This window comes from Bombina bombina, chromosome 1 (genome assembly GCF_027579735.1).
Source record: "Bombina bombina isolate aBomBom1 chromosome 1, aBomBom1.pri, whole genome shotgun sequence".
NCBI lineage: Eukaryota > Metazoa > Chordata > Amphibia > Anura > Bombinatoridae > Bombina > Bombina bombina.
This window is the reverse complement of record NC_069499.1, coordinates 2,447,022-2,459,945: the sequence shown is the minus strand read 5'-3', so window position 1 is coordinate 2,459,945 and position 12,924 is coordinate 2,447,022. Positions and strand designations below refer to the sequence as shown.

General features: G+C 43.6%; 1 protein-coding gene across 1 annotated transcript in view; it reads right to left on the bottom strand.

Annotated features, from left to right (window-relative positions):
- ABCD4 (ATP binding cassette subfamily D member 4) overlaps positions 1–12,924 on the bottom strand; it is a 559,835-nt gene that overhangs the window by 198,045 nt on the left and 348,866 nt on the right. The window contains exon 7 of the mRNA XM_053696972.1: positions 549–640. Within this exon, the coding sequence (XP_053552947.1) occupies positions 549–640 (92 nt within the window). The remainder of the gene's footprint in view (positions 1–548; positions 641–12,924) is intronic.

The following is a 12,924-nucleotide window of genomic DNA, read 5'->3' as shown; positions in this document are numbered from 1 at the left end:
GTGCGTATAACCAGCTATATCACACAATAACACCTCTATCACACTCACCTGTGTATATAACCAGCTATATCACACAATAACACCTCTATCACACTCACCTGTGTATATAACCAGCTATATCACACAATAACACCTCTATCACACTCACCTGTGTATATAACCAGCTATATCACACAATAACACCTCTATCACACTCACCTGTGTATATAACCAGCTATATCACACAATAACACCTCTATCACACTCACCTGTGTATATAACCAGCTATATCACACAATAACACCTCTATCACACTCACCTGTGTATATAACCAGCTATATCACACAATAACACCTCTATCACACTCACCTGTGTATATAACCAGCTATATCACACAATAACACCTCTATCACACTCACCTGTGTATATAACCAGCTATATCACACAATAACACCTCTATCACACTCACCTGTGTATATAACCAGCTATATCACACAATAACACCTCTATCACACTCACCTGTGTATATAACCAGCTATATCACACAATAACACCTCTATCACACTCACCTGTGTATATAACCAGCTATATCACACAAGCTACTGGATAAGTCGATGATTTGACTGAAGCAGCTGATCAGGTAAATTGATACAAACGCATTCTATGGAGAGATGTGAGCACAGTTCAGTAGGCTGACTAATCCATTAAGGAAAAGCTTGCAATGTTTGCCAGTTATTCTCTACATAGGGAGATAGGAGAGTGTATATGAAGCATCTTTTGGGTAATCTTGTGGACGTTTGCCAATGATTGGATGGCCCTGGAAGAGTGGTGTCTAGCTATTGGAGCAGGGGGAAGGGAGCAGATCAAATCACCTTGATCATTTTATTTTTTATTTACCTCTATATAAACAAACAAACTTAAATAAAAATAGCAACAAAATAAAACCAAATGTAAAAAAAACAGAATTTATGCTTACCTGATAAATTACTTTCTCTTACAGGTGTATTCAGTCCACGGCTTCATCCTTACTTGTGGGATATTCTCAATCCCTACAGGAAGTGGCAAAGAGAGCACACAGCAGAGCTGTCCATATAGTTCCCCTCAGGCTCCGCCCCCCCAGTCATTCGACCGACGGTTAGGAGAAAAAGGAGAACCATAGGGTGCAGTGGTGACTGTAGTATTGTAAAATAAATTTGAACCTGACTTAAATATTAGGGCGGGCCGTGGACTGAATACACCTGTAAGAGAAAGTAATTTATCAGGTAAGCATAAATTCTGTTTTCTCTTACTTGGTGTATTCAGTCCACGGATTCATCCTTACTTGTGGGATACCAATACCAAAGCAATAGGACACGGATGAAGGGAGGGAACAAGTCAGGTAACCTAAACGGAAGGCACCACTGCTTGCAAAACCTTTCTCCCAAAAATAGCCTCCGAAGAAGCAAAAGTAACGAATTTGTAAAATTTGGCGAATGTATGCAGTGAAGACCAAGTCGCTGCCTTACAAATCTGTTCAACAGAAGCCTCATTCTTGAAAGCCCACGTGGAAGCCACAGCTCTGGTGGAGTGAGCTGTAATTCGTTCAGGAGGCTGACTACCAGCAGTCTCATAAGCCAATTGGATGATGCTTTTCAGCCAGAATGAAAGAGAGGTAGCTGTCGCTTTCTGACCTCTCCTCTTACCAGAATAGACAACAAACAAGGATGATGTTTGTCTGAAATCTTTAGTTGCTTTTAAATAGAATTTTAAAGCACGAACCACATCAAGATTGTGCAACAGTCGTTCCTTCATAGAAACTGGATTAGGGCACAGAGAAGGAACAATGATTTCCTGGTTAATATTCTTATTAGAAACCACTTTTGGAAGGAAACCAGGTTTGGTACGCAAAACAACCTTATCTGCATGGAACACCAGATAGGGTGAATCACACTGCAAAGCAGACAATTCAGAAACTCTTAAAGCAGAAGAAATAGCTACCAAAAACAAAACTTTCCAAGATAATAACTTAATATCAATGGAATGCAAAGGTTCAAACGGAACCCCTTGAAGAACTGAAAGAACTAAATTTAGACTCCATGGAGGAGCCACCGGTCTGTAGACAGGCTTGATTCTAACTAGGGCCTGTGCAAACGCCTGAACGTCTGGTACAGCTGCCAGACGCTTGTGTAACAGGATAGACAGAGCAGATATCTGTCCCTTTAAGGAACTAGCTGACAGACCTTTCTCCAAACCTTCTTGGAGAAAAGACAATATCCTTGGAATCCTAACTTTACTCCACGAGTAACCCTTGGATTCACACCAACAAAGATATTTCCGCCATATCTTTTTTTTTTTTTTTAATAACTTTATTTATTATTGGAATCCAATACATGCATGGCAGAAAGCATAAGTCAATTCAAATTTATGACAATGTTCTGATAAAGTCCAATATGAAGGTCTAAGAAGCAGTACAGTGCAAGATTCTACATTTGGTTACATAAACAACGACCTGTACAGCTCCTCCATGTAGAGGTATGGGTTCACATTTTCTTATATGTAGTATAACAGCATAGTGCATAAAACAGAAACAAACAGAAATACAAACAAACAAAAGGTAGCACAGACGCATAATACAAACACAGAATAACTCACCTGGGGCCCCCCGGTGTAGTTCACCCCCCACGGACACGCGGTAGGAGCAAGAAAGGGAGAAGGAGGTGTCAGTGAAAGTGACGTCATGCAAAAAGGCATCAAGGTGGGTAGGCTTATGCCCCACCAGCGCGGTATTACTGGTTAACTTTGGCGGGGGCAGGGAAAGACCAAATTTCCTTTAAGGTTTTCATTTAAGATAAAAAGGCTGTTTCTAAATGGGTATATGATCTTTTCCCTGATTGCCTCTGGTAGATATAAAAGATAGGTCTCCCATTTAGATATGAAACGTTTTATTCGTTTTTCTGGATCACCCTTCACATCTGCCTGTTCGATTAGCATTTGCGTGTGTATGTTTCTGAGAAGCTTTTGAAGAGAAGGGGTTTTGTCACTAGCCCAGCCCTCCAGAATCACTTGTTTAGCTAAAACTATGACTGTGGATACTAAGCTGTCAAAAGAGGGTGGGTTGTCCTTAAGGGTCAGGAAAATTATACGTTGAGCTGAGAGAACTATCTGAGTATTTGTTGCTTTCGTGAGCCAGTATGAGATCTTGAGCCAATAGCTCCTTAGTTTGGGGCAATTCCATAGCAAATGCAGCCAGTCTGGAGAAGCCAAGCAGCACTTGGGGCAAGTATCTTTAGCTCCAGGAACCCATCTAGAACGAAGATGCGGGGTTATGTAGGCCTGGTGTATGAATTTTAAGTGTGACTCCCTCAACTTAGCAGAAATGGTGACTGTCTGTATTTTTCTCAGGCTTGCGTGAATGAGCTCATCATTAACTAGCAAGTCATTAAATCCATCCCATTTTGATATAAGCCCACACATAGTTGAGTCTTCAAAACATTTTAGGATTAAGTTGTATGTGTGTGTGATTTTACATGAACCCTGCCTTGCTAGCGCACATAGATTATCAATCTGGGTAGGCTCCTTGGGGAGACGCCCTTCTGTTTTCAATTTATTTATATAATGTCTGCACTGAAAATATGCGAAGCCATGGGAGTTTGGGAGACCAAACACTTCCCTTAATTCCTGAAAAGGGATAATTTCTGAAGTCAAAGGGTTAATAAGCTGCTTAATCGTGGTAAGCTTTTGATTGCGCCATTCCTGAAATGCCTTTGTAGTGTATCCAGGAAGGAAATTTAGGTTACCCTGGATTGGCAAATATTTACTCACTGATTTGTCCACCCCCCACAACCTGCACAACCTGGCCCAAGCCCTAAGCGGATCCATATATAATACATGAGACTGTATGTGTGAGGGTAATGAAGTTAAGTTTGCATGGGGCAGGAAAGCCAAGCTTATTGGTTTAACCAAGTTATCTTCTAGGGCGAGGACAGTGAATCGATTGTTACCAACAAGCCAATCCAGTATGAGTTTAGACAAAGTGGCCCAGTTATACCATGAAATGTTCGGGAGACGGAGTCCTCCCCTTTCCAGGGGCATAGCTAGGTAGTTTTGCCCTATCCTATGTTTCTTACCTCTCCAAATAAACTGCCCTAGAGCAGATTGTAATGATTTGGTGTCATGTTGGGTGAGAAGAAGAGGTAACATCTGCAGAGGGTATAAAAGTTTGGGCAGCGCTACCATTTTGAACAGATGAATTCGGCCCATAAGAGATAGGGGCAAACTATGCCAACCTGAGAGTAAGAGTTTTACATTGCTTATAGTATTTGTCAAGTTTAAGTGGTATAGTTTATTAGGGTTCACATGTACACGAATGCCCAGATACTTAAATGATCCGTCTGTAATTTTAAGTGTGGTGTTTGTCAGAGTGGTGTTCTGCGTATTTTGCAGCCAAGTAACCTCCGATTTATTGACATTAATTTTGTAACCTGTGAAAGTTCCGAAACTTCTAATTACCTCTAAGAGGGGGTTCAAATTAGTAGCAGGATTGCCTATAAATAACAACAAGTCGTCTGCATATAGCGACAGATGTTGTTTGTGGTCCAAGATGTCTAATCCCGCACATTTTTGTCGGATGTGGCATGCTAGGGGTTCTATGGCCAGGTCAAATAGCAAAGGGGACAGAGGGCATCCCTGCCTAGTGCCCCTCTGCAATACAAATGAGGGGGACAGCTCACCATTGACTATCAAAGACGCCTTAGGGGCTGTATATAACCGTTGGAGAAAGGTTGTAAAGTTGCCTGAAAGGCCGAATTTTTCTAGTGACGTGTGTAAATGATCCCATTCGATCCTGTCAAACGCCTTCTCCGCGTCAAGGGCGAGGAGACAGGCGTCTTGCAGGTCCACAGGACTAGAGGAGTGGGAGTTATACCAATAATGGGAGGTAATTGCCAATGTTTTCCTGATATTAATCACTGATGATCTCCCTTTTACAAACCCGGTCTGATCTGTGTGTATGATTGAGGGAAGAACCAGGGCCAACCGGTCAGCTAGAATTTTAGTCAGTAGTTTATAGTCGCTGTTTAATAATGAAATTGGGCGATATGAGGAGGTATCCGTGGGATCTTTGTCCGGTTTGGGGATAAGACAGATGTTTGCCTCCGAAAATCTGGCATCTATTCGAGAGGAACCTTCTAGGTATGCGGTATATAGGGAGGCTAGGGTTGGGGCTATCTCATTCACAAGGAGTTTAAAGTATTCTGCAGGTAGCCCGTCAGGGCCTGCTGCTTTTCCAAGCTTGGCTCTGTTTACAGCCCTAATTACTTCCTGGGGAAGAATGCTGGCGCTAAGTAGTGAGTTATGCTCTTCTGAGAGAGTCGGGGTATGCGTGGCGTCCCAAAATCTCTGCTTGGCCTCTAAACTAATCTCCTGACTGGTGTATAATGAAGTGTAGTATTTAACAAACTCTGACAAAATTTCCTTGTTGTTTGAAGTTAAATATGATTGGGCTTTTATGGCTAATATGTGTGATTTAGGCGTATAGAGTTTGACCAAATTTGCTAGCAGCTTACCCGACTTGTTGCCATGCCTGAAGTACCGCCCCTGTCTGTGTATATCAAAATTGATATTCTGCTGAGCTAAGTATGTGTCCCTAGCCATTTTAAGATCATAATATTTTTTTTTTAGATCTAGAGGTGGGGTTAGAGAGGTACTCATTATATGCCTCAGTAAGGTCCGCTAAAAACGTCTCGTCAATTTTTTTGACACTTTTATTATGATGTGCAGTAAAAGAAGTAATAACAACCCTCATGACTGGCTTGGAGGCGTGCCAAAACAAGTTAGGGTCCTCTTTATGTTGGTCGTTATCTGAGGCATAATTTACCCACGCACTCTTCAGATGCTGGCGAAAATTTATGTCATTGTATAAATAAGAGGGAAATCTCCAGGATCTATCCGGAGGTCTTATGGGTGTTGGCTGAAGTAAGAAATGAATTGGGGCATGATCTGAGATTGTTATGTGTTCTATGGTCGGATGTTAGATTTGTGGCGTTATAACAGAGGAGGTGAGGAAATAATCTATACGTGAAAGGGTGCTGTGTGTCTTAGAAAGGCAGGTATAGTCTCTCTCCAGTGGATTCAGTACTCTCCACACGTCTACAAGGCTCAAAGTGACCTTTAGGTTGCTTATCAGTGAAACCTCCCTCTTGTACCGTGAGTGTGAGTATCTTAAGGAGCTAGCTGCTGCCGGGTCCCTGAACCTGTCCAAGGGGAGGGCTTGGGCCAAGTTATAGTCCCCTCCTAGAATAATAGGAGCAGTGTAAGTGGCTAATTTAGCTATGAGAGAGGACCAAAATGAAGGGCTAAATTCATTGGGGCCATAAACATTACATAGGGTGTATTCAAGATTCCCCACTTTTAGGACTGCTAGTATATATCTACCGTTCCTATCTATCTCTACTTGTGAAAAGGATACCTGGAGGCCCTTTCTTACCAAAATGGCTACCCCTCTCTTTCTACCCTCAGTAGGGGAGTACAGAATATGCCCTACCCATCTAACCTTCAATTTTTCATGTTCCTCAGAGGTCAATTTGGTCTCCTGGAGCAGAGCTATATCGGTGTGAAGTTTTTTAAGCTGTTGTAGAATCATGCTCCTTTTTGCGGGGGACGTAATGCCCCCAACATTCCAGGAAGTTAACCTAAGGTTTATAGCCATATGGTTCTAGTATGAAGGTAAAAGTGAGCAAGAGTGAGTTGTGCGGTATATGTCTTTGCTCCTGAGCCTCTAATCTGAAACGTGTTAGGACATAGGCCCCGCCTATGGGGTAAGGAACCTGTGTGTAGAATGTAAATGGAGGCTCAAGGAGTTGAAATTCAAGGGGCTGACTCACCAGCAGGAAAAAAAGAATAGGGGCAATTTTCTCTGAATTCGTGTCCATGGGGGGAAAGACCCGGGGTGCTCCAGAAGTGATCTGTGGATGGATCCAAAAAAAGGACAAAGTTAGAGGCAGGCACTTCGTTAAATACAAGAAATTATCAGACAAGGCAACTATGTGGTTTAACAGATCAAAATGTTCGGTACACGGCATTAGCATTTGCAATGAAACTTCAGTGGGACTATACATAGCCTTATCTAGGGTAAACCGGGAGGACTCTAGGATATAAGAACACACAATTGCATTGATGATGTTTATGAGGTAGAGGTATACAATCCTGGCTGTATCCATGTCAACACTTGCTGTCATAAAGGCAATCTGTCTATAAAGAAACTGAGAGAATAATAAAATCACATAACAATAACAGGTATTGTGACATCCCAGCTCTAGGAACCAGCCCGTGGGAGGGTGGGGAAGGGGCGATAAGGCCACATGGAACCCTGGGATTTGTAGTGGGGCTTTAGAGAGAAGAAATGAACCAATGGTTTTTTCACACAGTAGGCGCCAGGAAATGGGTCTTAGGTGACAAGGCTGGGGTGGCGGATAATGAAGGTGTATGAACTTGGTGTCAATATGCCGGGCCCAAAACATTGCAACGACACCAATAACCACCCGTATCAGAGGGCATGTGGTGGACATAAGGTCCCCACAAAAGTTTAAGAGGGGCAAAGCAGGGTTGAGGCCTCTCGGGGGGTATAGGGGAAACCAGCAGTAACTGAGAAATGTCTTGATAGAACTTATACAGGAACCAAGATTTAAGTACACTGAATAGTGTCTCCCAACTTTAACAATTTTATGCACAAGAAAACAAAAACCTGTGCAAACAGTGCAACAACAAAGAGAGCAAATTGTCATTTGCGGGGCCGTGTATCCGGTCACACACAGAACTGAGAGGTGTAACCAGAGCCACAGACCCCGCAAGAGCAAGGTACACATTGTAATAAACATGATGTGCAGTTAAAGATACTGTGAGCATTGATACTTAATAAAGTCTCATCATCCATTGTCTTGTTTCCGTTCTGATGCCAGGTACGCCTGTGCTGCCGCAGGCGAGTGGAAGGTCTTGAGGCCTGAGTTGCTCTGGATCTTCAGGGTAGCTGGAAACATGAGCGCAAATTTACGCCCCTGGTCATGCAATTTCCGCCATATCTTATGGTAAATTTTCCTGGTGACAGGCTTTCTGGCCTGTATCAGAGTACCTATAACAGATTCAGAGAACCCCCGCTTAGCTAGGATTAAGCGTTCTCCAAGCAGTCAGTTGCAGAGAAACTAGATTTGGATGCTTGAAAGGACCTTGGATTAGAAGATCCTGTCTCGATGGCAGTTTCCATGGTGGGACCGATGACATGCCCACTAGGTCTGCATACCAAGTCCTGCGTGGCCACGCAGGCGCTATCAGAATTACCGAAGCCCTCTCCTGTTTGATTCTGGCTATTAGCCGAGGGAGAAGAGGAAACGGTGGAAAGACATAAGCTAGACTGAATGACCAAGGCGCTATTAATGAATCTATCAATGCCGCCTTGGGATCCCTGGATCTGGATCCGTAAAGGGGAAGTTTGGTGTTCTGACGGGACGCCATCAGATCCAACTCTGGAATGCCCCAAAGCTGAGTTAGCTGAGCAAAAACCTCTGGGTGGAGTTCCCACTCCCCCGGATGGAAAGTCTGACGACTTAGAAAATCCGCCTCCCAGTTGTCTACTCCTGGGATGTGAATTGCAGATAGACGGCAGGAGTGATCCTCCGCCCATTTGATAATCTTGGATACTTCCTTCATCTCTAGGGAACTCTTTGTTCCCCCCTGATGATTGATGTACGCTACAGTCGTGATGTTGTCCGACTGAAATCTGATGAATTTGGCCTCTGCTAGTTGAGGCCACGCCTGGAGCGCATTGAATATCACTCTCAGCCCCAAAATGTTTATCGGGAGAAGAGATTCTTCCCGAGACCAAAGTCCCTGAGCCTTCAGGGAGTTCCAGACCGCACCCCAGCCTACCAGACTGGCATCGGTCGTGACAATGATCCATTCCGGTCTGCGGAAACTCATCCCCTGAGACAGGTGATCTTGAGACAACCACCAGAGAAGAGAGTCTCTGGTCTTTTGGTCCATTTGAATTTGAGGAGATAAGTCTGCGTAATCTCCATTCCACTGTTTGAGCATGCACAGTTGCAGTGGTCTGAGATGGATTTGGGCGAAAGGGACTACGTCCATTGTCGCAACCATTAAACCAATTACTTCCATGCACTGAGCCACGGAAGGCCGAGGAATGGAATGACGAACTCGGCAAGTATTTAATAGTTTTGACTTCCTGACCTCTGTCAGAAAGATATTCATTTCTACCGAGTCTATTAGTGTTCCCAGAAAGGGAACCCTTGTGAGCAGGGACAGAGAACTCTTTTCTACGTTCACCTTCCACCCGTGAGACCTTAGAAAGGCCAGCACGATGTCCGTATGAGCCTTGGCTCTGTGAAAGGACGACGCCTGTATTAATATGTCGTCTAGGTAAGGTGCTACTGCAATGCCCCGCGGTCTTAGTACCGCCAGAAGGGACCCTAGCACCTTTGTGAAAATTCTGGGAGCGGTGGCCAATCCGAAAGGCAGGGCCACGAACTCGTAATGTTTGTCCAGAAAGGCGAACCTTAGGAACTGATGGTGATCTTTGTGGATAGGTATATGTAGGTATGCATCCTTTAGATCCACGGTAGTCATATATTGACCTTCCTGGATCATTGGCAAGATTGTCCGAATGGTTTCCATCGGAACTCTGAGGAATTTGTTTAGAATTTTTAGATTCAGGATTGGCCTGAAAGTTCCTTCTTTTTTGGGAACTACGAACAGGTTTGAGTAAAAACCCAGTCCTTGTTCTGCAATTGGAACTGGGTGTATCACTCCCATTTTTAGTAGATCTTCTACACAGCGTAAAAACGCCTGTTTCTTTGTTTGGTCTGAAGACAAACGAGAAATGTGGAACCTTCCCCTTGGGGGAGAGTCCTTGAATTCTAGAAGATACCCCTGAGCAACTATTTCTAATGCCCAGGGATCCGGAACATCTCTTACCCAAGCGTGAGCAAAGAGAGAGAGTCTGTCCCCTATCAGATCCGATCCCGGATCGGGGGCTACCCCTTCATGCTGTCTTGGTAGCAGGAGCAGGCTTCTTGGCCTGTTTACCCTTATTCCAGCCCTGCAAGGGTTTCCAGGTTGCTTTGGGCTGGGAAGCGTTATCTTGCTTTGCAGCAGCAGAGGTTGCAGCAGGTCCGCTCCTGAAGTTGTGAAAGGAGCGAAAAATTAGCCTTGTTTTTGGCCTTAAATGGCCTATCTTGTGGAAGGGCATGGCCCTTGCCTCCAGTGATATCTGAAATAATTTCTTTCAGCTCTGGGCCGAAAAGGGTTTTCCCCTTGAAGGGAATATTTAACAGTTATGTTTTGGACGACACATCCGCCGACCACGATTTGAGCCAAATCGCTCGTCGCGCCATGATGGCAAAACCTGAGGTTTTCGCCGCTAGTTTAGCTGATTGGAGAGCGGCATCAGTGATAAAGGAATTAGCCAGCTTTAAAGCGTGAATTCTATCCATGACCTCATCGTATGAAGTCTCCCTCTGGAGCGACTCCTCCAGGGCCTCGAACCAAAAAGCCGCTGCAGTAGTTACCGGGATAATGCAGGCAATTGGTTGAAGCAGAAAACCTTGCTGAACAAAAATTTTCTTTAGCAATCCTTCCAATTTTTTATCCATAGGATCTTTGAAAGCTCAACTGTCCTCTATTGGTATAGTTGTACGCTTAGCCAATGTTGAAACAGCCCCCTCTACCTTAGGGACCGTCTGCCACGCGTCCCTCCTGGGGTCGTTTATGGGGAACATTTTCTTAAAGATAGGTGGGGAAACAAAGGGTACACCTGGTCTCTCCCACTCCTTAGTCACAATATCCGCCACCCTCTTTGGGATCGGAAATGCCTCAGTGTATACGGGGACCTCTAAATATCTGTCGATTTTACACAATTTTTCAGGGACCACCATGGGGTCACAATCGTCCAGCGTAGCTAAAACCGACTTAAGCAGGACACGGAGGTGTTCCAGCTTAAATTTAAACGCTAAGGAATCTGACTCTGCCTGCTGAGAAACTTTCCCTGTGTCAGAAATTCCTCCCCAGACAGACCGTCCCTCACTGCTACTTCTGAGATTTGTGAGGGTACTACAGATACATTATCCAAAGCTTCAGATTGCTCATCCTCTGTATTTAAAACTGAGCTATCGTGCTTTCTTGGAAAAACTGGCATTTTGGATAAAAATGCTGCAAGGGAATTATCCATGACTGCTGCTAATTGTTGTAATGTAATAGGGGCCAATGCACTAGAGGTACTAGGCATCGCTTGCGCGGGCGTAACTGGTGTAGACACTTGGGGGGAGGAAGGAGGACTATCCTCATTACCCTCCGTTAAGGAATCATCTTGGGCAGCATTTTTAATTGTCACTGGATGATCTTTAAAATGCTTAGATGTTTTTGCACACTTTAAACACAAATGCAATGGGGGTATTGCCATGGCTTTTGAACATAAAGAACAAGGTCTATCTGAAGGCTCAGACATGTTTGACAGACTCAGACAACACTAAAATATTGAAAAAAATACTTTTGAAAAAAACGTTACTGTCTCTTTAAATAATAAAAAGGAACACACTTTTTTACCAAATCATCAAAAAACATCCGATCGTAATGAAATTTTCACCACATGATCCTCTCATGCCTTGAAATGATTGCACACAAATTTTCAAATCGTTTAACCCCTTAATGCCCAAACCGGAGCAAAATGAAGTAAATACCCGGTTTAACCCACTACAGTACGATGCCACAGTCTTTGCTGTGGCTTTACCTTCCTTTAGGGTTATTTGCAGGTGTAAATTAAGCCTCCCTGAAGTCCTCCTGTACTCTAAAGGGTCTGCACATGAAGCTGCGTGGAGCTGTGTTGCAAATCAACTGCGCAATTGAGGCGTGAAAATGAGGCCCCCTCCTTCATTACTCCAGAGTTATGGGGCCTTTCTGAGTCAGATTAGCTGTCTTACAAAATGCCATGCATAAAAAAGTCCCCAAAAAGTGTTTGCAACGTCTAAAAACACTTAATAAACATAAAATTACCTTAATTAAGTAATCGATTTAGCCCATCACAGTGTCTGTCAGTATTAAAGCCCTTAACTGAAGCCCTCTTTCTATACTGTGTCTCAGAAAATGGCTTACCTTCCCTCATGGGATTTCTGTCAGTCTTCTAGCACTACCAAGTCTTGTTAGAAATAAACGACTGAACATACCTTAAGCAGTATAAGCCTGCAAACTGTTCCCCCCAACTGAAGTTCTCCGGTACTCAACAGTCCTGCGTGGGAACAGCAATGGATTTTAGTTACAACATGCTAAAATCTTTTTCCTCTCAGCAGAAATCTTCATCACTTTCTGCCTCAGAGTAAATAGTACAAACCGGCACTATTTTAAAATAACAAACTCTTGATTGAAGAAATAAAACTACAATCTAACACCACATACTCTTTACCACCCCCGTGGGGGGGCGGAGCCTGAGGGGAGCTATATGGACAGCTTTGCTGTGTGCTCTCTTTGCCACTTCCTGTAGGGATTGAGAATATCCCACAAGTAAGGATGAATCCGTGGACTGAATACACCAAGTAAGAGAAAAATATGTTACAACTGAAAGGCAGGACATGCTCGTTTCTTTCCATAGGTAACACAGAGCACTCAGGACAGAGTTTAGCATCAGAAGTAAACACCAATAAAACGCCTAGATAGAGTATAAACGTATAGATGCACATATCTCTGCTTCTCTTTTCATCATTTGCCCTGGGTCATGATGTAGTTAATGTTCTGGTCTTAAATTATAAGTATCTATGTAAGCGTTTTCTTCCAGACACTGACATCCTGCCCTGGGTGAAGGGGGTGTTGGAAAATGGAAGTAGATGGGTCATTGTGGCAATGTAATATATGAGATTGGAAAGCTTACGTACAGGGTATGTGGTAATAAATCTTAACCTTATTGCTTCTATT